Consider the following 25,433-nt stretch of genomic DNA (forward strand, 5'->3'; position numbering starts at 1 on the left):
CATCACCAGCTCCCCAGTGCTGACCCTCACCCCGCGGCCCCAGGACCACGGCACCAACCTCACCTGTCAGGTGACTCTGCCCGCGGTCAGTGTGACCAAGAGGACGACTGTGCATCTCAACCTTTCCTGTGAGAGCTGGGGGGGCGGAGGGGGGAGCAGGGCTGCCGGGAGAGGAGTCCCTGGGGGTGGGAGGAGGGGCTGCGTCCTGTAACCTGGGGTGGGGCAGGGGCAGGAGGGTGCAGCCCCACACCCCTGCAGCTCCTGGGGACAGGGATGATGTCCTTCAGCCTCACCACTGATGGTCCTGCCATGTCTTCCTGTCCTAGACTCTCTACAAAACCTGACAGTGACTGTCATCACCCAGGAAGCCAGCTCAGGTATAGGGCCTCCCTGGAGCTGGGGTGCATAGACCGGGTCCTCTTCAGCTTAGGCAGGGCCTGGTTCTCCTCACCCTGGTCACAGAGATCCCTTGTTGGGGGGCCCAATTGCTCCTCCCCATCCACACCCCCAACGGTCACTTCGAACCCCTACACCCAACAAGTCCCTCCCTCCCTTCCCCAGAACCTGACACAGACCCCTTAGCCCCACAAAGATGGGGACCTTTCACACAGTGGAACTGAACTTTCCAGGCCCTTCCTGAGGATCCACCCCAGCCGTTCTCTTTCTGCCCCAGCAGCTTTGACCCAAGTGCTGGAGGAAGGAGATACACACATACACACACACACACACACACACACACACACACAGAGTTTGGCCCCAGAAGTGACCCTGAGTACACAGGTTGTGCTGAGCCTTGGTCTGTCCCCCTGAGGGTCAAAGAGGCCATGGGTGTCAGCAGCATGGGCAGCCCTGGTTGCATGGATGGACCTGCCTCCGTGGGCCCCTCCTGCCAGTGGACAGCTGGGGCACTTCATTCTGCCGACAGAAATGCTGCAACGAATAGGTTGGACCTACTTCTGGAAGTGTGTGGTGTGTGTCTCATGGAATAGAGTCCTTCAAAGCAAGCTAGCTGGTTAGATTTCTCTCATTTTGAGAGGAACGGCAAGCTGGTCTCCACCATGTTGGTGTCCCCACCTTGAGGGGTGAGTGTGTTTTCCACTCTCTGCTTTGAACAGTGTGCTTCTTTCTATTGGCAGGGGCCGATTGCATTTGTTTTTGGAACTCCTGTTTATATTCTTTGCTCAGATTTTCAGAGTGATTTCACTTGTTCTTATGTTTGTCCCACAAAGCTCTTTCCAAGCTAGAGAAATTATCCTTTATTTCACACGTTGCCACTTGGATTTTTCTTGCAGTTCAGTGATTTGTACGGTGAACAAGGGCACACTGTGTTCTGTAGTCACACTGCTAATCCTCATCCATGGCTTCTGATTTGCCCACCCTGAGTTCATAAACACAAGCTCTTCCGGCCCGCCCTCCTGCAACGCCAACTCCACCCCACGTCTCCTCCCTCACCTGCTATCTCCATCTCATTAGCTGGTCCTTTCACTTTTCCTTGGATGTTCTCAGGCCTTTGCCATCTTTGCGTTCTCTGCTCCCCCTTCTGGAATCCCCTTCGCCCCTCACCATCACCTGACCTCCTGCAGTTTGACCTCCACACGTTACTCTGGGTGTGAGGTAAGCGCTCTTCCTCCACGAAGCCCTGCCAGACCGCAGATTTACGCTGTCTCACTCACATTGCCATCTCTGGGGCTGCTGCTGCCGAGTCCCCTCCATCACAGCTCATGCGGCCCTACCAACACCTGCCCAGAGCAGACTGATCAAGCGGTGACTGGGGCAGGGGAAGATGTGGGTAAAGGCCAAGAGCCTTCTGCATGAATCTGGCTCCTGAGCTGTCACCCAGAGCATCGGGGGAAGCTGGTGACTTGGCTGGGTGTCCTGGGAAGCCCCAGACCCTCCCTCTCTCCTGCCTGGGACCTGAGTCCAGTTAGACCCTTTGGGGTCTGAGCCAGGCCTCAGGCTCACGCTCACTCCCTGTCTCTGCTGATCACACTGGCATCCGTTCCTCTGTCTGTGTCTCTGTGTCTGAACCTACCTCGCCACTCAGTCTCCCTCTTTAGCTTTTCGTTTAACCACTTTGTCACTCTGATCCTCTGCATCTTCTCTGCAGCGCCCACAGCCCTGGAGAACGGCTCCTCCCTTCCTGTCGTGGAGGGCCAAGCTCTGCGCCTGCTCTGTGCGGTCGACAGCCACCCGCCTGCCAAGCTGACTTGGTCCTGGGGAAACCTGGTTCTGTGCCCCTCCCAGCCGGCGAACCCTGGGGTGCTGGAGCTGACTCCAGAGCACCTCAGGGGCGAAGGAGAATTCACCTGCCGAGCACAGAACCCTCTGGGCTCCCAGCACATCTCGCTGAGCCTGTCTCTGCAGAGTGAGTGTCCAGGGGCCACTTCCAAGCCCTGGGGTGGGAGGGACCTGCAGCTCCCAGGCCTCTGAGCTAACAGGCCCTGCAGCTCAGCAGTGCAGTAGGGTGTGCTCTGCTCAGTCTCAAGACAGATGCAGGACCCGGATGTACCTCTTGGCCGTGGGGCTCAGGGGCCTCTGATTCTTCCTGGGCAGTTGGAGTGCGGGGTGGGGAGTGGGGAGGCCTGGGCTGATGTGGTCCCACACTGAGGAATAAGGAAGCTCTGGGAGGTCCATATAAAGTGCTCACATGCGACTGAGATGGTGATTTAGCAAAGAAATCTAACCTCCCCCACTTTCCTGCAGGGCAGCCAGGACCCGTGGCAGAGGTGCTGCTGCTGGCCATCATGGAGGTGGTTGTCAAGGTCCTGCTTCTCGGGCTCTGCCTCATCTTGCTCAGGTGAGCACTGCCCGTGGATGGAGAGGAGGTGTGGGGAGGGCAGCCTGCCACCCCTGAACCCCAGATGCCCAGTGCTGGCAGATGCAGAGTTCAAGGGGAACTGGCACCAGGCTAGGGCTGAGTGAACGGCGAGAATTCCCAGGAGACTGTTGTATACCTAGCTCTGGCCTGATGTAGGGAGGAAGTCTGTCGAATTGCGGAGGTCTGGGGACTGGATTTCCTCTCTCTCTCTCTCTTTCTCTCTTTCTCTCCCTCTTTCCTTCTCTCTCTCTCTCCTTTTCTCTCTCCCTCTCTCCCTCTGTCTCTCTTTCTCTCTCTTTCTGCCCCCTCCAACCCCTTAACAGGGCACAGGTGAGGTGCCCATGCCCACTGCACCCCCAGTGCCCACACTGAAAAGCCCTGGTCTCCTCACTCAGAGTGAAGTCTCAGAAGAGGAAGGCACCCAAGGAGGAAGGCATCCTTTGTGCAGCAGAGATGCACACTGTCCTACGTCAGCCTCTCAGGTGAGTGGCGTGCTGGCTCGGCACCCCATATCCCTCCAGATTCCTCCCCCGCGATGTCCCCAGTTGTCTGACTCATCACAGCCACAGGTCAGTCACCCATCACCATTCTGAGCCCAGTTCTTTTCCGTGAGGGTTTCTATGATGCTCGTGGCTCGGTGGTCCCTTCTCTAAGCCGGGAGCGAGTGTGGCTCTCCACTGGGAACCGTCTCCCTCTTCCCCATACTATAAATTACGTACTGGTCCTTCTTTCCTGCTAAGACTCGCTCACCTTGACTCCCTTTCTCTATCCCGACCCTGGTCATTCCTGGTCCTCACCGAATCCACCACACTCACTCCTGCCTCATCTCTCCCATCGTCAGCCTCTAGGATGTGTTTGCAGACAGTCAGAGTCCACTTCCTCCACAGTCCACTCCATGGAAAGAGATGGGGTAGACGCCATGCCTGGACCAAGCCTTGCATGCCCTGTGCCCTGCTGGACTCTCCTCCAGCGCCTCCTCCTCATGATTGGTGAAGTTCTCACCACAGGCACCGTCCAGATTCTCCTGAACCTGAGACTTTGCACATGCAGTTCTCCTGGAGATGCTTTTCCACTCTTTCCTGCCCATTCAAGAGCGGGTGACCCTGCAGGCTCAATTAAGAGTGTGTGCATGTAATCCTTGGGTATGATTCTGGGTGGGGGAACACTGTTTCTACTATTTATGAACTACTTTGATAACTAACACTGAGCTCCTACCATGCACCAGTGTTTTCCTGGGTGCCAGGTATGCCTCAGTGCCCTTGTCATTGAGGAACTGTCATTCTAGAGATAAGAGGAATAAGAATTTAAAGAAAAGAAATGATCAATTAGGAGCTAGCATGTGTTGACAGGTGCCTGTAGAGAAATCATGCAGGGAGAGGATCTGGTGACATTGGGGTTCGTCTCTGTGCCTGACAGTGTGAGGGGTGATGTTTGAGCAAAGACTGGGAGGTAGCTGGGAAGCAGGATCTGTGTTTCTGTAAGAATTATCTCAAGGGCTAGGGATATATCTCAGTGGCACAAGCGCCTGCTTGGCAAGCGCAAGGTCCTGAGTTCAATTCCTGGTACTTAAAAAAAAAGAATTATCTCAGGAAGAGGGAAAGGGGAACAGCAAATGCCACTGCCCAGAAATAGGCCTTGTGAGTTCTGCAAACAAGGGCCTGTGATTTAGGACAGGGGAAGGCAGAAGACCAGAAAACAGCAAAGAGGAAGTCACAGACTGTTGGGGCTCTGTGAGATGAGGCAGAACCCACAGAGGGGGCAAAGCCCTGACTGCACTTACACTTTGCCATGATCCCCAAGGCCACTCTGGTCACGAGCCAGAAAAAGTGCTGGCGGCAAAAGAGAGAAGGGTGTGTTAGTCAGTCAGCTTTCCACCACTGTGACAAAATACCTGAGATAAATAATTTACAAAGACGGGAAGTTCATTGCAGCTCATGGTTCCAGAGGTTTCAGCCCATGGTCACTTGGACCCACTACTTTGGGCCTGTCGTGCTGTTAGGCAGTAGTTAATATGCTTTGCCAATTGTCGTTAAATAAGTAAAGACCTCAGCATGTGATACATTTATGATTATCTGTTAGATCACAGACCTATGCAGCACCATGAGACCTTATGGTCAGACAGTGAGACATGGCCAATCTGAAACACAGGGTGGCTTATTCTTAACACCAGGCAGCCAGACATTCAGCATTCCTAGTTGCTATGGCCAACAGCTGAGTGACAACAAAAATGAGAGAAAAAGTAGCGTTTGAAGACCCATCCGTGGTACTGGTATTGAACAAAGTCTTGACTCTTGACTTAATCTTCTTACTTGAGGCTGGGGCTATAGCGAAGTGGCACAGCACCTGCCTGGCGAGTGTGAGGCCATGAATTTGTTTTGTTTTGTTTTGTTTGGTTTGGTTTTTTTCTCTGGTACCGGGAACCGAACTCACGACCTTGCGCTTGCCAGGCAGGCGCTTTGCCGCTAAGCTAAATCCCCAGCCCCCCATGAATTTGATTTCTAGTACCACATTAAAAAAATTTCTTAAGTTTTTTGGGAAATATTTTATATAATTAAATGCTCTGGGACAATAATGTGCTTCAGAGAAAAGGCTGACCATCTGAAGAGAACAAATAATATGTTTCACAGCAGTAAAAGATCGACATTCCAAGGTAACTTCTAAGACAAAATCAGCATGATCAGCATGGAACAGAGCAGCGCTAATCACTACAGTTGCCTATGCCCCGATGTGACAGTCCCATGGACAAAATGCCTCTCTGTGCCACTACCTCCTTGGCTTTCGTCCACCCTGACTCATAAGATTCACGTCTGCTTTGTGCTGCTGCTTTTTCATTCTTTGCAATAAGTTGCGCCTTTACTTTTGCAACTTTCTCTGTCTTGACTAAAGTCCTTCATCAACCACAGAAGGACCAAGGAATCCTCCCATCAGGCTGCTAACAGCGCTGTGGTGCATCATGGTGGCAGCACACGGCTCAGGTCTGTTCGCCTCTTGGCAGTAGAAGAGCAGAAACAGATAGGAAGGCACCAGAGTCCTAGTGTCTCCTGCAAAGCTCCTCCTCCAGTGACCTACGCTGTACCACTAGGAAAAGTTGATTTTGACTCACAGGTCTGGATGTTTCCGTTCATGGCCCTGGGCCCCGTTCTGGCAGTGGAAGAACATGATGGAAGAAGAGCGTCCACTTCCGGGCAGCCAGGAAGCAAGGAGAGGAAAGAGGGGCTGAGATCCCAAGATCGCCTTCAAGGGCCGCCCCCAGAGTCTTAACCTGTTCTCAGTGGGCTCCGCCTCCTACGGGTTCCACCACCTTCCAACAGCCCACGGGCTGGGGACCAAGTTTTCAACATATGGGCCTAAAGGGGAACCTTCAAGATTCAAACTACAGCTACGGGAAGCGGGAGATGGCTGCTCCCCGAGGAGGCGAGATGGCGTGAGGCAGGGAGGCAGGGAGGGTTGAGGATGTATCTGATAACTGTGGAGGCTCAGGCCAACAGCGTTCTCATGGGCGTGGTCAGTAAGGGAAAGACAACAGTGAGACCGATGCAGAGCGTTTCTCTGAGCTCCCGGAAAGCTGGAGTCCGTTCCATGGATGCAGGGAGATGGGTCCAGGCTGCAGTGTTATGGAGCACAGCTGGGGTGAAGGGGAGCCCAAGGGAGAGGTGAGAAGGAGGGGCTCACAGTGCAAGGGGAAGGGGAGGCTTGTCGCTGATGACCTTCGTAACAACAGCTTTTTATTAATCCCAATCATTTATTTGAATCACCCTTGAATATGTTCAAAAATTAGCTCCTGCTCATCAGGGTACAGTTGAAAAATAAAAATTTTATATGTTTATGTTGTGTGGTGCAATTTTGTATAGATACTTATTCTGGACCTTACTGTTTTATTGACCAATAGAAATGACATACAATGATGGTACACACTATAATATTTCAAAATGCATTTGCACTGTGAAATTAAAGCAGGCTAAGTACCGTATGAATTACCTTGCATATTATGGACACCGCTGCATTTTAAAATAACACACCCCACATCCATGAAAAGATTGCTTTACATCCAGTACTATTTTTTGTCTGATGCTTTGTAATGATAATATTTGAAATTTAGTCTCATGCAATTTTGAAATGCACAATACATTATGATGAGCTGTAGGCAGCATGCTATACAGAGCTCCAGGACTTACACCTCCTGCCTAACTGCAACTTGACTCGTTTCCTTAACCTCTCGGCATGCTCCTCCCACCACCTTGCCTCTGGCCAGCACCTTTGCACTCTTGCTGTTAGGAGTTTCAATTTTTCAGACTTAAAATGATACAATGTGCTATTTGTCTTTCTATGCCTGGATTATTTCACACAGCATAATGCCCTCCAAGTTCATCTATGTTGTTGCAAATAGCGGTGTGTCCTTCTCTACGGATTCATAATCACTCTGTGTGTGTGTGTGTGTGTGTACACGCGTGCACACATGTGTATGTGAATTTTTCTTATCCAATCACCATTCAAGGACATATAGTTGATTTTATACCTAGCTATTGTGTGCTGCCACGAAAATGGGAATAATAATGGATATGGGAATGCAGGTATTTCTTTGAGATGTTCATTTGAGTTTTTTACTATAGGCACCAAAAACGGAATTGACTGTCTATATCAAAAATGGAGCAAGATAGTTCAGCTTTTTCAGAGATCTTCTTACTGTTTTCTACAATAGCTATACTAATTTACACTCCCAGGAAGAGTGTACAAGAGTTCCTTTTCCTCCACCTCTTTGTTATCTTTGCATATCTTTCTCTTTAGGATAATAGCTATGAGGCCAATGTTATGTCTTTCTGAAATTCAAAGATTGTACTATACAGTTCTCTGTTGTGGAATTGCAACACTTCATTTGGAATTTCTGCTTTGTTCCTGTGTACAGTTCCTGCACTGGTCAACTTGTGCTCTGTTAGCAAATGTACCTTTTTTTGTTTTTTTTTTCCAGTACCAAGAATCGAACTCATGACCTCATGCTTGCCAGGCAGGTGCTGTGCCACTGAGCTAAATCTCCAGACCTAGCAAATGTAACTTCAGTTGGAAACCAGTAAATCCAGGTCAAATGTCACATTCTGGTTAGTCTGGGAGATGGGAGCAACAAGTCTGTTCACGATATCATTCAGTTTATTACTATACAAATAAGAACCAGATGGCTCATTTCCAGGATAAGTGTCTAAACTGAAACAATAATAACTCTTTGTATCTACAATGGCATAAATGTTCATATCACATTTTGACACACTGCTTTTCCATAAGTCTTTTACATTCCTGCGATCACCATGAGAAATCCGTGCTAAGTATAGCAGACCCGTGAATGCTTTCAATTTAGCTAGGGAGTTGTCATAATAAATACATTTTTCATATGGCTATTGGTGCATACGGAAGGTTTTACTTGCACCTCAGCCTTTGTGTATTTCACAGCATCTTGTAGCATTTTTGTCCATTACAGTTTCCAACACTGAATGGCAGTGCTGGCATTCTGTCCAATACATTACACCCCTGACAAGAACTTCACTGTATTTTCTGACTGAATTCTAACATTGGATCATTGCATTTGGCTGTATGGCCATTTCACATTTGACTAGTCATATATGTACTCACATCAGTATTTTCTTCATCTGAACCAAAGAGATCTGCATTCCCTGTGTCAATTCTTGCTCCATTTTGCTGTCACAGGAACTGTGGCTGACATGTCCAGTGTCAAAGTCATCATCATCATCGTCATCATCATCATCATCATCATCATCCACCCACACCACTCTTCCATTATGAAAGCATGTATTTTACCATAATGAATCATCTTCATCATCCATGCATGAGTAGTCTGATGACTTCACTTTTGACCTCCTCCACAACTTGCAAATCAGGTTTTTCATGTCCCATTGTACTGAATTGGGCTACTTCTAACAGAAAAATCAAAAGAAAAAATTTTTAACAAATCCTGGAGTACTTTGGCCTGTTGGATCCTCTGCAATGCTCAGGTGAACATATGCAAAACCAATTAGAGTATAAAGGTGGGTCCAAATCCCAGTTTGACACTTGTGTACATGTGCATACTCCTTGCTGTTGGTCATACTAAGTGGGTAAACACACAGATTGCTTCCTGTATCCCTCAAGAGAAGGTACTAAGACAAAGTACTACTGGCTACTATAATGCTAAAGTACAAATTTACAGTAGAAAAGTAAGGGATGGGTCTGCTGGACCCAAGTTTATGCCTCAAGGGTTTTAAAACAACACTGAAATTCCATCTCACTCCAGGAAAAATAACTATTATCAAGAAATCAACCAATAACAAATTGGTTGAAGGGGCCATGGGGAAAAATGAACCCTTCTCCACTGGGGGTGTAGACTAGTACAACCACTGTCAAAATCAACATCGAGATTCATCAAAAAACTAGGATTAGAGGTCCCATTTGACCTAGCTATTCCCTTTCTCAGGATCTTCCTGGAAAAATTTAAAACATCATACAACAGTATTCTAAACACCCCTGTTTAGAACAGCACAGTTTGTAATGCACACCCATGTTTAGGGCAGTACAAGTCTAAAACTTGGAAATAACCCAAATGCCCATCAACTGAAGAATGGATAAAAAAGATGTGGGTTTTTTTTCATACAATGGAGTACTACTTTGCCATAAAGAAGGATAGACTTAAGACATTTCTAGGTAAATGGATGCATTTTGAGACCATACTCTTAAGTGAACTAAATCATACACACAGGTGTAGATATCACATTACCTCCCTGGTGTAAGAAACTGAAAGAGTAAATGAGGACCAAATTGTATAATAGATATTGTGAAATAGGAAGAAATTGTTCAAATGGAAAGATGACCAAGGGATGGGGGAGGGGGAAAGGAAGGTAGGGAAAAGAAAAAATTATAAAAGAAGGATAAAATGGAAATAAAGCTTTGTAAATAAAGAAGGGGTGAGGGGTTGAAGGGGGTTGGGGAAAAAGAGGAATCAAGACATATCATCTACAGTTGCAAATTCCTTATGATGAATATGATCATTATGTATATCTAAATTATACCAACAAAACTTGATTAAAAAATAAAGTCGTACTAAATTAAGCTGTGAAAAAAAGAACAAAGTACATGGGTAGACATTTCTACAAGGATATCAAAATGGTCATCCGGCACATGACAAAATGTTCAACGTCAATCATTATTAGAGAAATGCAAATGGATCCACAATATTATATTGTACATCTGAAATAAATGCAGTAAAAATGAGATTCCACTATGTATCCATGGGAAATGTTATTTTTTAAAAATGATAAAGTACAAGTGTTGAGGAGGATGAGAAGGAACTGGAACTCTCAGCATTACTGCTGAGAATGTAAAATTGTACAGCTGCTATGGAAACAGCACAGTCCTTCCTCAAAAAATTAAAAGTAGAATGGTCATGTCATCAAGCAGTTCTGTTTCCCACATAGAACTCAAAGAATTGGAAACAGGGACTTGAGGCAATTTTTATGCATCCATGTTCATAGCAGCACTATTCCCAAAAGCTAAATGCGGGGAGCAACCAAAGTGCCCATGAATAGATGCACAGGTAAACAAAATGTGTTACATAAAAGCAATGGATCTTATTCAGCATGTGCTGCATGAAGGAGGGGCCCAGAACAGGAGCAATAAGTCAGTCACAAAAACCCAGGTAAGTGTATGAGCCCATTCATAGGAGGTACCTTGAGTGGGCAAATTCTCAGGAAGGAAGTAGAATGGTTGTTTCCAGGGGCAGAGAAAGCAGATACCCTTTATGAGCACAGAGTCCCTCTCTGAGAGAGGGAAGAGTGGATGGGGGTGAGGGCTGCACGACAATGTGAGTATCGTTAATGTCGCTGACCTGTACATGTGAAACAATTAGAATGGTAAACATTTCCCATTCATCTTACCATAGTCCCTACAAAAGTAACCAAGTATTTGACCATTTATGTCACCAGAGAAAAAAATGAATGACTAATAACAAGATAACAACATGTTCAACATCATTTACCATGACGAAATTACAGGTTAAATTCAGATACTACAGGTTAGCAGCACATACTCATTAGAATGGCTCAAAACACAAAGATAAAATTTAAAAATCCTACTCATGCCAAATGCTAAAAAGGATATGCAACAAATATATGGAGCACGTAAAATGTTATGAGAATTCGGAATGGTACAACCACTTTGGAGATGCGTTTGGAAATTTCATATACATATAATCTTACACTTGCCATTTGATCAGGCAACCTCCTCCTACGTATTTACCCAAGTGAAATCCAAACATGTCCACACAAATACCTGCATGTCCTGTTTATGGCAGCTTTATTTCATAGTCACCAAAACTAGAAAAAAAATCCAAATGTTCCTCAGCCTGTCAGTGGATACAAAAAGACGGTTCCTGGGAACAGTGAGGTGCCTTCAGTAATTAAAAGGAACCCGTGGTGACATACACCCCATCACACAGATGACCCCCAACACATTATGCCACGTCAGTGCACCACGCTGTAAAGACTGCACTGAGTAAGATGGAAAATGACGTGAGCCAAAGCTCGCCCAATTTTTTTTATACAATCATCTGCTATTGGCTTAAAATGTGTCTTCTGAGGCACATTTATGTGTGGGAAGCAGATCTGCAACATGAAAGGAAGAACTGGCCTGTAAGATGTGGATAGACGGACAATCATTGCAGTCCATGCTACCCGAATGGCAGGAAAGTGGAGAAGTTTCCTCTGCAATAAAGAACGTGTACCCTCTTCTGTGCCACATGAGGATGCTGCACGGATCTTTTTCTGGAAGTGTCACTGACACACTGGGAATCAGTGTAGGCGATGACAGAGAAATAACGCCATGCTCAGAATTTGTCAAAATATCTAGTAAGTTGCCATGCCATGTGCCAAACTTATAGATAGCTCCTGTGTCTGGTGAGGTCCTGAGGCTCTTGCGCTGTGGTCCCTGCTTGTCCCCATCCCCACTAATGCTATAGCTTGCTGCAGGTTTGCTGAATGAATGAATAAATGAATGAATGGAGTCAGTGAGTAGATGCTGTCTTCTCTTAACCTAGGACCTTTCCTCACTCTAGCTCACACAGACTCTACTAAACCCTGCATCCTGCAGAACCCACCACCCCACAAATCTCCTCTGCCAGGCAGGCAGTACCTGGTTTCTGGTGAAAAAAAGAAACTTAACCAGAAAAGCAACTCAGATGGGGAAGAATTTAGACTCTCACCTGTGCTGCATGCCCAAGATGTCCCCAGGGTCCTGGCCCAGGCCCAGATTCTGAAGGAAGTTGTTATGGCTTGCGTCTAGAGGTCCTTCAAAAGTTCACGCAGTCATAGGTGGGGCTATTTCAGGGGTGGCTGGATTTACAGTGTGTGATGCTGGGATGGATTCATGGTGCTAGGCTCTAGGGCACTAGGATTAAAGGTATGGGTACTATCCACTCTAAGTACCCTGGATAAACTAAAAGGGGAAGAATGATGCTGTTTAGGTCCCTTGCTGTTTTGCTACCTTCCACCCACCATGAACTGTTCCCTTGTGCGATGCCACCCTGCCTTGGAGCCACCCTGCCTTGATTATGGACTGAAATCTCTACAAACTGTGAGCTAACTAAGCCCTTCCTCCCTTAATGCTGGACATTGGGTATTTTGTCTCAGCAACAAGAGAAAAGTAACTAAGACAGAAGTGCTTGACTTGTGGACAGGAGGTGGCCTCTGCTTCTTTTCTGCTCTCTGAGTAGCTCTCTGGGTTTCGGTCCTTTCCGACAGAAGGGATCAACCCCAAACCCATATAGGTCTAAGTTCCTCTTCTATAACCCACTGAGGTCTCACGCTTCTCCCCAACTTGCATGGCTCACAAAGCATTTCCCTTCCACACAGATCCTTCTCAGTGCACTCCCAAGAGCCTGAAGTCTCCAGCTCTAAGATGCTTCCACCTCTGCTGCTGCCCCTGCTGTGGGCAGGTGAGCGAGCACAGGGGGAAGGGCCACTGGGCTGGGTCAAACTGACCCCTGTTTTTCCACAGGATCCCTCGCTCATATTCTAGGACCCCAGCTGACAGTGCCACAGTCAGTGGCGGTGCAGGAGGGACGGTGCATCTTCATCCCCTGCCGTGTCTCCTACCCTGAGAGAGGCTGGAGCAACTCTACCCCAGCTTGGGGCTACTGGTTCAAGAAAGGGGCTGAGAGTTCTCAGGATCCTCCAGTGGCCACAAATGACCCACATCATGAGGTGTTGGAAGAGACAAGAGAACGATTCCATCTCCTCGGAGACCCCGAGACCTACAACTGCTCCCTGCGCATCAGAAACGCACAGAAAAGGGACACAGGAGTCTACTTTTTTAGGGTGGAGAGAGGGAGTTATGTGCTATATAATTACATACACAACCAGCTCTGTGTGTTTGTGATGGGTAAGGAATGAGGTTCAGAAGGCCACAGAGATGGGGCCTGAGGGCCCCAGGGCAGGGTGGGGATGGGATCCCCCGCTCCTCCTCCTGGGGGGCCACGGGGACAGAACACCGGGCCTGCTTGGGGGAGGTGGCTCGCCTGAGGCAGAAGCCGCTCTGAGGGCCACCCTCGGGGTCCCCTCCAGGGCTTGAGGGTCTGTCTGTCTCCTCCCCAGCTCCAACAGAGACCCCTGACATCCACATCGTGGGGACCCTGGAGTCCGGTCACCCTGGGAACGTAACCTGTGCGGCGCCATGGCCTTGTGAGCAGGGGACGCCCCCCACTTTCTCCTGGATCGGGGCGAACCTCACTTCCGCGCTGGGCCCCGAGGCTGCTCGCACTTCAGTGCTCACTGTCACCCCACGGCCACAGGACCATGGCACCGACCTCACCTGCCAAGTGACTTTCCCTGGGGCCAGTGTGACAGTGCAGAGGACCGTCCAGCTCAGCGTGTCCTGTGAGTGCTGGGCCAGGACATACAGGGCCCAGGGAGGAGAGGGACAGGGGCTGGGAGAGGCCGGGCCTGGGGTCCAGACACTGTTCTGGAGGCACAGCTGGGGTCAGATGAGAGCCTCCGGGCCCACAAGCTGCCCCAGGCCACCCACCCCCAGTCAGTGACTGGTTTCTGTTCCAGATGCTCTGCAGAACATGTGCCTCCGTGTCTTCAGGGCCAACAGCACGGGTAGGGAAACCCTCACCTACGGGGCTGTTCAGGGGGTGGGTGTCTCCATCTTTCTGCCAGATGCTTTCCAGTGTCACCGTGCATTCCTGTGACCACTCGCGCTCACGTGCCGTAGCTTCCTGAGTGCTGCTCTCTCTCCTTTCTCTCTCCTGTGCCTCCCTCCCTCCATACTCTCCAGCATCTCTCTGACAGCACCATCTCTCTCTCCCACAAGAAGCCTCCGTCCATGAGCTCCCACAGCTGGGCCCTGGGCCTCTGGCTTCTCTCTGCCTGTCTCTCCAGTGGGGGTTCCAGTCCTGCTTCTGCTCCAAAGACTCTCATAAACCTCTGTCTCGGCCTGCCTCTCCTGAGCACACTTCCTCTCTTCGGGGGAGCCCCTCCCCCTGAGTTACTGAGTCCATATCCTGGAAGCCGCTTTAGACCCCGGGCTCTCACCAGACAATGCAAGTCTGTGAGTTCTGCAATCTTGACTTCTGGAAAACGTCTCTAACCACTTCCTTCCTCCATCCGGGCCTTTCTCACCGGGACCTGCTCCAGCCTCCCCTCTGACCCACCAGCCCTCGAGTAACCTGGACACTGTTTGGACCCAAGGGCATTTCTCTGTCACCCAGATGTGACCCTGTCCCTGCTGTGCTCAGAGCAGCCCCACAGCTCCCCCAGGAGGAGGCCCAAAGCCACCGCCTGCTGTGGCTCCTCGAAGAGGTCAAACCTGCCTGAGTTAGCGTGAATCGTGGTCTTGCACGTCAAGGTCCACTGTCCTGGCCTGTCACCCTTGCGTGTTGGTGTGCCGCCACTTCTGCACATCTCTGTCCAGCTGTGCTGGGGTCTTACGCTCCCTCCACCCACGTTTCCGTCGCACGGGTCCTCGCCGCTCCTCGCCCTCACTTGCAAGGCTCGCTCAGAGGCGCCACTTTCCGTCCCCACCTCTGAGGGAGGACACAGAGAGAGAAGCGTCCCTCAGCCCTGCCCCCTGGTTCGCTGCCTCCTTAGTCCCACAGCTGCTGGGAAACAACACCACCTTGCGAGTCCGGGAGGGCCAGGCCCTGCGCCTGGCCTGTGATGCTCACAGCAGCCCTCCAGCCAAGATGAGCTGGGCACAGGGAAATCTCACCCTGAGCCCCCCACAGACCTTGGCTCCTGGGGTCCTAGAGCTGTCCCGGGTGGCTGCAGGGGATGGAGGAGAATTCACCTGCTGGGCTCAGCACCCTCTGGGCTCCCGCTCGTCTCCCTGAGGCTGGCTCTGCAGGGTGAGCATGAGCCGTACACCTGTGTTCAGAAGAGTGTCGTGGGGAAGAGACCCAGACTCCTTCTCCCCCCTCTTCCTCTCCCAGGTGCCTCCCGTTCCTGCCCCCAAATCTGTGGGGAGCAGCAGGGCCACTGGCCTCTAGTCCTCACCCTACTCAGGGGGGCCCTCATGGGGACCGGCTTCATTCTAACCTATGGCCTCACCTGGCTCTCCTACACCAGGTGAGCTCAGATGTCCTAAGTTTTCAGCCCCCAAATCCCCGAGTGTCTTCACCCATCCTGTCCTCCTGGACCAAACTTTCCACAGCAGGAGACTCTCATCTCAGCACTGTCTCCCCCGCAGGTGTGAGGACTCCTGGGGCACAGGGCCTCACAGAGAAGCTGAGGGTCTTCCTCACAGCAGGGCTCAGGTCCGGGCTGCAGGTCTCTAACAGGTGAAGAAGACCCACCAGGCCTCTCTGTGCTGGGACTCAGCCCTGCCCAGGGCTTCGGAACAAGGTGTTGGCTTGACTCCGCGTGCTCTCCAAAAACAGATTCTCATCACCCTCACCTCTGGCCTCTTCCTTTGATTCGAATGGAATGGTTGGGAGGGCTGCTGAGGAAGTAGATTGTCTTTACTACTATGAATTATAATATATATATAGTTTTTCTTGTGTGTAGCTACTCTCATGTGATTTTGATGAGCCCATAATTCAGTCTTATATTTTTTATTAATACCATAATATATTTCTCTGTAAGTTCATCAAGTATTAAAGAGTTTTTTGATTAGAAAAATGAACTATTTTGTGTTCAGTCACACAGCAGCCATCTCCTCCATCCTCTGTACCCTCGAAGACACCAGGATCCCTGGTCTGTGGGAAGCTCAGGGTGCAGTGTCCCTGTGCCCTGCTCATCTCGGCTGGGTGGTTAGTGTCGGCATCACAGACCAGGCCCATTTCCATTGCTCTTCGTTCCTTGGTGCACATCCAAATTTCTCCAGAGCATCATTTTCCTTTACTTGAAGATCTTATGCATTTCTGATAGGATAGGTATATTGATGAGACACACTCTCAGCTGTTGTTTATCAAGAAATGTTTTTATTTCCTTTTGTCTCTGAAGGAAATTTCATTGGAATTAGAATTTATATGGATTTGGGGCTGGGGATTTAGCTCAGCGGCACAGCACCTGCCTGGCAAGCTCAAGGTCCTGAGTTTGATTCCAGGTACCAGAAAAAAAAAAAAAATAAACCAAAAAAATAAAAGAAAAAAAAGAATTTATATGGATTTCTAGGTTAACATTTTCTTCCATTCTGTACCTTAAAATTTGTTGACTTCCATAATTTCCTATAAGAAATCCACTTTAATTATCTTTTTACTTCTTTCTTCGTAGTTTGTTTTTCTCCGGTTGGTTTTAATTTTTATCACTAGCTTTCGATCATTTGATTATTATGAGTCTTTGTGTGGGCAAGGGTGTGTGTGAGAGAAAGGTGAGGGAAGGAGGGAAGAAAAAATAGATTATTCTATTTGGGCTTAGCTAAGTATCTTAGATCTGTGGATTTATACTTTTCATCAATTTTGTGAAAAATTGAGACTCAGCTTTACATGAATATATTTTTTCAGTTTCTCTTCTCTCTGAATGGTGCATATGAACTGCTGGGTTTTTATTTCTTTAAAGAGAATTGGTCTTTTTGCTTACAACAGTTAAGTTACCTGCAAGTTTAGTTCATCTTTTTCTTAAGGTTCTCTAAATTTTGTGCTCTTCTGTGATAGGACAAATGTGTGTGGGGCTTTAGTTTAGGGCTACTGCAGTCCCATTTCAACGCTGTGGCCTGTAGGGGGAGCTATTAACTGACCCTGTATATTCAAAGAGGTATATATATATGTTCCCTCTGACAGTCCAGAATGCCCGCTTTAATATATGGTCCGGTGATTTTTCAACCAGGGTACAAAATCATTTAGTGGAAAAGAATGATTTCCTCAACAAATGATGTGCATAGAACCGGTCAGGCTGACGTTGCTGGCATCTCAAAATATGCCAAAGAGAGGGCTGTGTTTCCAGTTTCCAATCAGAAAATGAAGGCATCATGGAAAAGTCTAACAGAGAGGATAATTAGACAAGATCAGGCTGAGGAAGTAGCTCATGGGTAGAGTACTTGCCTACTATATCAGAGGCCCTGGGTTTGATCCCACACACTGAAAAAATAAGGACAAACAGAAGATCTGAGCATGCACTCCACTCCATTCTGTTCTTTGGCCTGAACTTGAGGAAAATAAGAGCTGACACTTCACACTCATGAATGATGTGACCTCCTCTGTCATCAATGCACATGGAGTGGGAACTCACCCCATAGGAATCACCCAAATTATGTCCTATCAATGAAACAGAGAAGCTGATAAAGTCAAATTGTGGAACAGCTTACAAGAAACAAATGTCAACACTGACCAATCAACAAACACATCAGTGTCATGTGGCCAGAGACCGTGAGGCACGGAAGGCACTGCAGAAGGTCCCCACCCGCGGTAGCGAGGGACAGAGGGTGCACACCACAGAAACCATGGCGCGAATCACCAAAAAACCTCCTACATTGTTCACCAGAGGACTTGGGCTTAGGGTACTGCCTTGGGGAAAGTGTGAAGGAAGAACGGTTTTCTCTGGATTGGACATCGGGAAGCCAGGGCTTTCTATCACTGGATTCTTTAATAACCCTTATCTAGAAAGAGGAAAATGAGACCAAGGTCGTCTTAGTTTGGGCTATATCTTAGGCCATTTCAGTTGCTAATAGGATTATGCTGTGCACTGAGAGAGTTCCAAAGAACAGAGGTTTCCATTGGCTCATGGCTCTGGTCTGAGGTGGAGGGGCCACCGCTGCTGATGGCACTCATGTTGGCAGAGTAACAGGGTGGCCTGGGCATCACATCAGGACAGGTAGGGAGCACCGCAGAGACCGACCCTAACTGTCTTTCCTAGAAGACCCACTCTTCAGATAACCCACTCACTTATTTCTCCATCAACCACAAGACTGTTTTTAATATTTTCATGAAGGTAGGCCCTAATCACCTCTTAAACATCCCATTGGCCCACCTGTGTGGAGGGATACTGGAGAAGAATCCAAGGCCTTCACACTGAGCTATGTTCCCAGCCCCATTTTTATTTCTATATTTTGAGACAGGGTCTTGTTAAGTTCCTAAATTGCCCTGCCTCAGCCCCCCAGAGTCCCTGGGATTACAGACTTGTGCCTTCATGCCTGACTTGGTCCCACATCTTAGCATTTTCTAAGGAGAACTACACTTCAATGTGAGCTTCGGAGGGAATAAACCAAGCCATACCAGGCTGCTATCACAAGGCTATAGACTGGATTTCTTAAACACCAAACGTGTATCTTGCACCATTTTGGATGCTGGAAGTCAGAGATCCAGGTCCCAGCACAGTCAGGATCCTCATGAAGGCCCCTCTTGGCTGCAGACAGAAGCCTTCCCATTGTATCCTCCTCATGCGACGGAGAACTGGGACCTTTCCCTCATTATAAAACCATTAATTCCATCTGTAATGGTTGATTGACTGTGTCAACTCAAGAAGCTTAGAAGCTTAACTAAATCGGCTCAGCAATTCTACACCCTGGCGTGTAGAGGACCCCCCCCCATAGCGCAGCTTATCACCTGAATGGCAGGAAAGGGAAATGAGAAAGGACAGAGGGGCTTCCATTCTTCAGAGGAGCTAGTCTTCACATTCAGCTTGGACATCATCTCCTGGCTTCCAGTGCAGAAACTTCGGCTTCCACCACAGATCCTTCAGGCTTCCGTTGTAGACTCTTCAGTGTAGAGCCTTTGGCCTCCTGATACAGACTTGCATGGGCACTGCATTGAACTCCAAACCTGGGACTGATTCCTTCTGTCTCCAGTGTGCAGACACCCTCTGCACGCTTCCTCATCCTACTCTGTGGCTGACCATCATAAGCCAATCTTGTAATTTCTTATACATTTGTACTTCATGTGTTATATCTGTTTCTCTAGTAAACACTGACTGGTACACCATCCTAGGGCTTCCCCGTCCCTGTATCCCTGTCACTTCCTCCTGACCTCAGTCCTTGGGCCCACACCACACAGCCCATCCAGGAGCTCTGGAGTTCTTGAACAAGGCCTACTCCTTTCTGAGGTTTCTCAGCGTGAAATTAAGAGGGGATAAGCAAATATGTGGCACCTGCTGCACAAAACAAGATGGAAACATGCAGGCGTGGCTTTCAAAGGACTAAGTTTGGGGGAAAGCTGAATATTCTCAGCAGAGGAGACGGAAGTGAGATTTACCTGGAAAGACTGCCATAGCCTCTGGTGTCCTCCAGTGTCTCATGTGACCACGGGTGGGAGGGACAGCTGGTCTGAGATGCAGCTAGAAAGTGAGAGGTGGTAGGAGGTGGTCTGGTCACAACAGAGGGAGGTGGAAAGTTCTGAGGAGGCCAGAGAAACCACAGATATTTCAGACAGGGAAAGAGGAAGTTGGTTTATGAGATTAGAAAAGGCAGGTCTGAGGAGGTGGCTTAGAGCGCAATGCAGTTAGAAGGGGCCACCTGGAGCAGAGCCTCTCTGGAAGAGAGCACTGTGAACGTCACGTTCCTGGAGAGGAACAGAGGTGGGCGGTGTGAGAAGCAGGGAAGGCAAAGGCAGAGTGGACACAGATGAGTTAGCAGAGGCCAGCAGGCCTCATCCTTCAGAGCCGTGCAGGTGCAGCAAGCAGTTTGAGCTTTCCTCTAAATAAAACGAGGGGCTGAGGAAATGCTTGAGTGAAGAGGGCCTTGGTGTGGTGCACATTTCTAAAACAACTCTGGCTGCTGTATTGAAAAGCTGAAGAGGGAGCAGGGAGGAGTGTCTGCTGTCATTCAGCTGCATGGGGGGCTGGCTGGGAGACACCAGGCAATAAAAATACCTGCAGACATTTTTAGTTGTCACCATCAGGATGGAAGGGGATGCTACTGGCATCTAGTGAGCTAAGGTTGGGGTGCTGCTCGGTACCAAGGGCGCACAGGGAGCCCCCACCCCAGAGGCATCTGACTGCGAATGTCAGGAGTGTGATACTGAGCAACGCTGCAGAGGGATTCATGGATGGATATTTTTTTATGTCATATAATAATTGCACATATGTATGGGATCGAGTAGGATTGTTCAGTACACATGTACAATGTGGAATAATCAAAACAGGTTAATGAGCATTTCCATAATCTAATCATATCTTCATTTTGGGCCTTCTGAGCTCTTCTTTTCTAGTTCGTCATAAAATATACAACTGGTTGTTGTAAACTGAAGATTCTGCTCTGTGCTGTAGAACACTAGAACATACCTCTCCTGCTTAATATGTGTTGGCATGCATTACCCATATTCCTCTGCCCCCTCGCCTGCCCACCCTTCCTACTCCCTCCGAATCACATGATCACCATTTTTTACCTTCCATACATAAGGGAGAATATGCAGTATTTTTCTTTGTCTGGTTCATTTCACTTAACAGTTTGTCCTCTAGTTCACTCATTTTTGCCACATATAACAGGATTTCAATATTTTGTGGGTGAACAGAATTCCACGGTGGACATACACTGTGTTCACTTTAACCAGTCATCCACTGACAAGCATCTAGTTTAATCCTCTATCTTGGTTATTATGAATAGTATTGTCAAAACACGAGAGTGCGGGTAACTCTTCTGTTTAGTGGGGAGGAGAGGAAACTTCTACAGTGTTTGCCGTGATTGCTGTTAGGTCAAATTTAAATGCTTTACCAGTTGAACTGACAGGGAGTGCGGATGCATTGCAGATGGGAATGAGGCAAAAGCAGACATGAGAAGGTGCACGGGTTGGGCAGAGGTTGACACATCACAATAATGTTCAGATGTCTGCAAAGGAGTTTGCCATGGTAACGATTGAGTGATACCCATTCTATACCCCTGAGTAGATGTCAACTCGGCGGGGAACGGTGAGGGTTAAAGTGAAATTTCATGAGCCATCAGCATGTGTCTTTGTTGTTGTGTGTTTTGTGATGATTTATTTTGCTTTGTTTTTCTTTTTTTTTTTCTTTTTGAATGCCATCATACATTCATAGGCAGTTGGGAAGAAATATAGTGCGAGGTTCCCCCAGCCTTCCTCAATGGTAGCATCTGATACAGGTCTAGCACCGCATGTATGTCAGAGCAGAAAACGGACAGCTCATGTTTTCAAGCCTCAGATGAAACAGGACATGTAGGGAGAGGATCCTGATGCATTTCGACATTTCAGTGTCAAGGCTAAAGAGGAACCATTGAAGGAGATGAGACAGGGTCTAGAAGGCAGGAGGGAAGCCATGGTGTGAGGCCTCCTCTACGCTTCATGCAGAAAGGGCACCCACAGGTGCCTCCCCGTACACATGTGGGCGGGGCCCCAGCCTAGTGCAGGAGGGCATCTCCAGGTGACCTGGTACTCCGAAGCCATTCCTGAGAGATGAGGGGCTGAGCCTGCCCAGGGCTTCTGAGAGGGAGGCACCCTAGGCTGGTGAAAATGGAAATTGTCTGTGGGTTTCAGCAGTTTGGAGGTTTTGAGGATCTTCGTGGAATCATTTGAGTGACTTGGTAGGAATGGGAAGCAAAATTGGGCCGGGGTGGAGAGTAAATGAAGAAAGATATGGTGTAGAGACATTTATCTGGGAGAACTCTGCTCCTTGCAGAGTAAAGGGGAGGGGCTGGTGGTCTCAGAACCATCTCTAGAAGCTCGGGCTAAGCCACAGCAGGGTCACTGAAGGGTCCCCATCCACTCTCTTTCCACCCCTCCCTCTCAAGCTGGCCCTGTTCCAGTTCAGCCGACGACACCAACCCAAGCTGTCCTCACTGGCTACTGGAGTTTGCAGCCTCTCAACACCAAAAAAAGGTGTCAGAACCAAAACGGACTCTCTTGTGTCACAGCCTATCAAAACTACATGAACAAGTAAACCTGAGACACTACAAAGCAGGGGGAGTCCTGTGGGGCCAATGACAAGGACTTCACAGAAGCTGCCAGAACCACAGCTTCCCACAGAGGCCACTAAAACCTTACACAGAAACCTCCTCAGCCCAGACATCTGCCCAACAACTGCGGACCTAACCTTGGGCCGATGCCACCTTTGGCACTGGTTCTCATAGCCAAGGATTCCATTATCTCCTCCACTCATTCTGGGGTACAGTATCCCCTGCAGGTTGGTTCCTGTGAAGGCCCAGGTCCCTTATACCGTACAGGGTGATGGTGCTTATGTACAACCTGCAAACCCACACACCTTCAATCACCCCCAGATGACACGTAACGCCTAGCATGATGTAAGTGCTATGGAAATGGTTCTTGTTCTTCTTTTTTTTTGAGACAAGTTCTCGCTACGTGCTTCAGGCTGAACTTTAACTCACTATAAAGTCCAGGCTGCCCTTGAACTCCAGCAATCCCCTTCCTCAGCCTCCCACGTGCTGGGATTATAGGCACGCACCATCACACCCAGCTTTAGTTATTCTTCTCTAGGGAATAAAGATACGGCCAAAACATTTGTGCATGCTCAGGATAGACGCAATTTTTTTAGTGCTTCTAACCCATGGTCAGTGGAATCCATGGACACAGAACCCACAGATTCTGACAGTGGACTGTTCTCTGTATCATCAGCTTGAGCAAACTGACCCTGTGGTGCTGAGAACCAAATCAAGGGGCAGCAGGGACAGCTAAAGGTCACTTCTTGCCCGTGATCTGTCCTGACTTCCCTCCAGTAGAAAGGACTGACCACCCCATTCCAGGAACCACTATGACTGCCTGCCCCAGCGCCTGGGGCACCTGTGAGCACCTTAGTGCTTTTCTGTTCCTAAGAATCTTGACTTATCAAAGCAGGTGTTCTTGAGATGAGACCCCTGGTGGGATTAAGTTCTGTGTCCCCTGCGGACGGCCCAGTGCCTGGCACACAGGTGCGTGGAGGTTGAGTGGCTGAGCACTGGGTCTCTACCTGACCCAGCATCTGCTCTGAAAGGGCCGGGTGAGGGGGCAACACTGTGGGGAGTTTGTTCCTCCTGCTTGCGTGGCACACCCCTGCCCTTCCCACTGCCAGCTGTAGGCCAGGGGGTTCAAGCCACAGCAGGTGTCACCAGGAAGACACCAACTGTCCAAAGGCAGAGGGGGCGGGGCAGAGCGTCGAGGGAACTAAAGGGCACCGCCTCACCACAGAAGACGAAGGGGTGGGGTAGAGACCCACCCCACTCTACAGTTGCCAGCTTTAGAATGATTTCAAAAAAGAAGCAAGGCATTTAGATAAATTTGAATTCCTAATAAAACAAAAAATATTAACATGGGTAGGTGCCATCGAATACTTCAGACATTCTTATACCACGCAAACAAGGGCATTCATTTTTTAAACCTGAAATCCAACTTCGCCTGCCTCCTTCTCTAATGGGACCAGCTCCTCCCGCAGCCCTCCCTCCCTCACCCCCACCCCCACCCCCACAGGGACCCCCAGAACAAGTGCTCTGTGGACTTTCACTTCCGCTTCGCGGTGACCCAGGCACATCGGGACCTTCCCAGCTGCCCTCCCCCACCACGGCCAGGCCCCAAGGAACCAGACACAGGTCCTCGCTTCCATCCCTCCCCCAGGGGTGGCAGGGAAGAGAGCAACTCTGCATGCCCACAGCCCTGGAAGCTCCACCCACCACAGGACGCGGAGGACAGGTGGGCCAGGTGGGCGGGGAGTGGACAGAAGGGGGCAGCAAGTCCTCAGCCCGGGGCTTCGAGTCAGCTGTTCAATTCATGGCTCAGCCCCCGGGGCTCAGCTTCCGTCTCTGCTTCCCCTTCTGTCTAGCTGTAATCAGCCACAGCACAACTGCAGAATGAGCTCATCTCGGGTGGTCCAGGTGCCTCCTAAGACCATGCTGCTCCTGCTATCCCTGATGTCCTCGCTGATGGACGGTGAGTGGGCCGAGAGCCGTGGGACCCCGGTGGGGCTGGATGGGGCTGCAGGCTGAGCCTCTGCCTCCCTCAGGGTCGCAGGCTCAGCAGAAGGATTACTGGCTGAAGGTGGAGGAGTCGGTGACGGTGCAGGAAGGCCTGTGCGTCCTTGTGCCCTGCTCCTTCTCCTACCCCAAGGAACCCTGGAACCCACACCCAGTTTATGGCTACTGGTTCAAAGAAGGAACCCACACAGAAAATGGAGATCCAGTGGCCACAAACAACCCAAGCAGAAATCTGCTACAGAACACCGAGGGCCAATTCCAGCTCGTGGGGGATCTCCGCAAAAAGGACTGCGCCCTGCTGATCAGAGATGTACAGCGGAAGGACTGGGGTCTGTACTTCTTCCGGGTGGAGAAGGGAAACCAGGTGAAATATAATTTCAAGGATAACAAGTTCTTGCTGAGAGTGACAGGTATTTAGTGTGGAGGAGACACCCTGCCTGTCGCATCAGGGAGGGACCAAGGGGATAACCCAGGGCTGAGCAGGGCAGACCTAGAGATCCACTAAGGTGGCTCCATTTCTCCCAGACCTGACTCAGAAACCAGATGTCTTCATTCCTGAGACCTTGGACCCTGGGCAGCCTGTGACAGTGCTCTGCGTGTTCAACTGGAGCTCTGAGCAGTGTCCAGCCCCAATCTTCTCCTGGGAAGGGCCCACCCTGACCTCTGAAGGGACCAGGGCACCAGGCGCCCCCTACTCCATACTCAGCTTCACCCCCGGGCCCCAGGATCAAGACTCTGCGCTCACCTGCCGAGTGGACTTCAGCAGGGGCCTGAACACTCAGAGGACGGTCAGGCTGAGCGTGGCCTGTGAGTGTGCCGTGGGCTCCCAGGGTGCACACAGCCCCAGGGTGCAGGGATCCGCATCCGAGAGACCCATGCAGAGGAGGGTGCACAGCCCTGGCGCCATCGGGGCCTTGTGAGGGGCGGTGTTAGGAGGAGTTCTTGTGGTGGGGAGCAAAACATTCTCCGCGGAAGTCAGCCCTCAATCTTGTTGCAGATGCCCCCAAACACCCTGTGATCAGCATTTTCCACGACAACGGGTCAGGTACTGAGGGTCTTTGGGGTGGGACAGAGCCAGGCCCTGGCAAAGGCATGGGGGGGTCTCTTCCTACAGCCCTTCTCTCTCATCCTCTGTGTGTGTGTGTCTCTCTCTCCAGTTCAGGAGAGCCAGGAAAACAACCCACACGTGGAAGCCGAGAAAGGCCAGCTCCTGCAGCTCCTCTGTGCTGCTGAGAGCCGGCCCCCCGCCACGCTGACCTGGGAACTGAGGGGCAGAGTCCTCTCTCAGTCCCCTCCCTCAGCA

General features: G+C 49.6%; 2 protein-coding genes across 2 annotated transcripts in view; both read left to right on the top strand.

The window, feature by feature from the left end:
- The window catches only part of LOC102005641 (sialic acid-binding Ig-like lectin 13), a gene marked incomplete in the record, with an annotated part of 14,228 nt that extends 1,188 nt beyond the window's left edge, over positions 1-13,040 (top strand). Inside the window, 6 exon segments of the mRNA XM_013508883.1 lie at positions 23-128; positions 327-377; positions 2,108-2,365; positions 2,704-2,797; positions 3,214-3,300; positions 12,848-13,040. Of these exon segments, the coding sequence (XP_013364337.1) occupies positions 23-128; positions 327-377; positions 2,108-2,365; positions 2,704-2,797; positions 3,214-3,300; positions 12,848-12,950 (699 nt within the window).
- A 10,682-nt stretch (positions 13,041-23,722) lies between these two features.
- Positions 23,723-25,433, top strand: part of LOC102005976 (sialic acid-binding Ig-like lectin 10) — a gene marked incomplete at its 3' end in the record, with an annotated part of 3,416 nt that continues 1,705 nt past the window's right edge. Inside the window, 6 exon segments of the mRNA XM_013508839.1 lie at positions 23,723-23,849; positions 23,980-24,086; positions 24,160-24,540; positions 24,656-24,937; positions 25,128-25,175; positions 25,288-25,433. Of these exon segments, the coding sequence (XP_013364293.1) occupies positions 24,008-24,086; positions 24,160-24,540; positions 24,656-24,937; positions 25,128-25,175; positions 25,288-25,433 (936 nt within the window).

The sequence above is a fragment of the Chinchilla lanigera genome, unplaced genomic scaffold (assembly GCF_000276665.1).
Source record: "Chinchilla lanigera isolate Chin_1 unplaced genomic scaffold, ChiLan1.0 scaffold00157, whole genome shotgun sequence".
Lineage (NCBI taxonomy): Eukaryota > Metazoa > Chordata > Mammalia > Rodentia > Chinchillidae > Chinchilla > Chinchilla lanigera.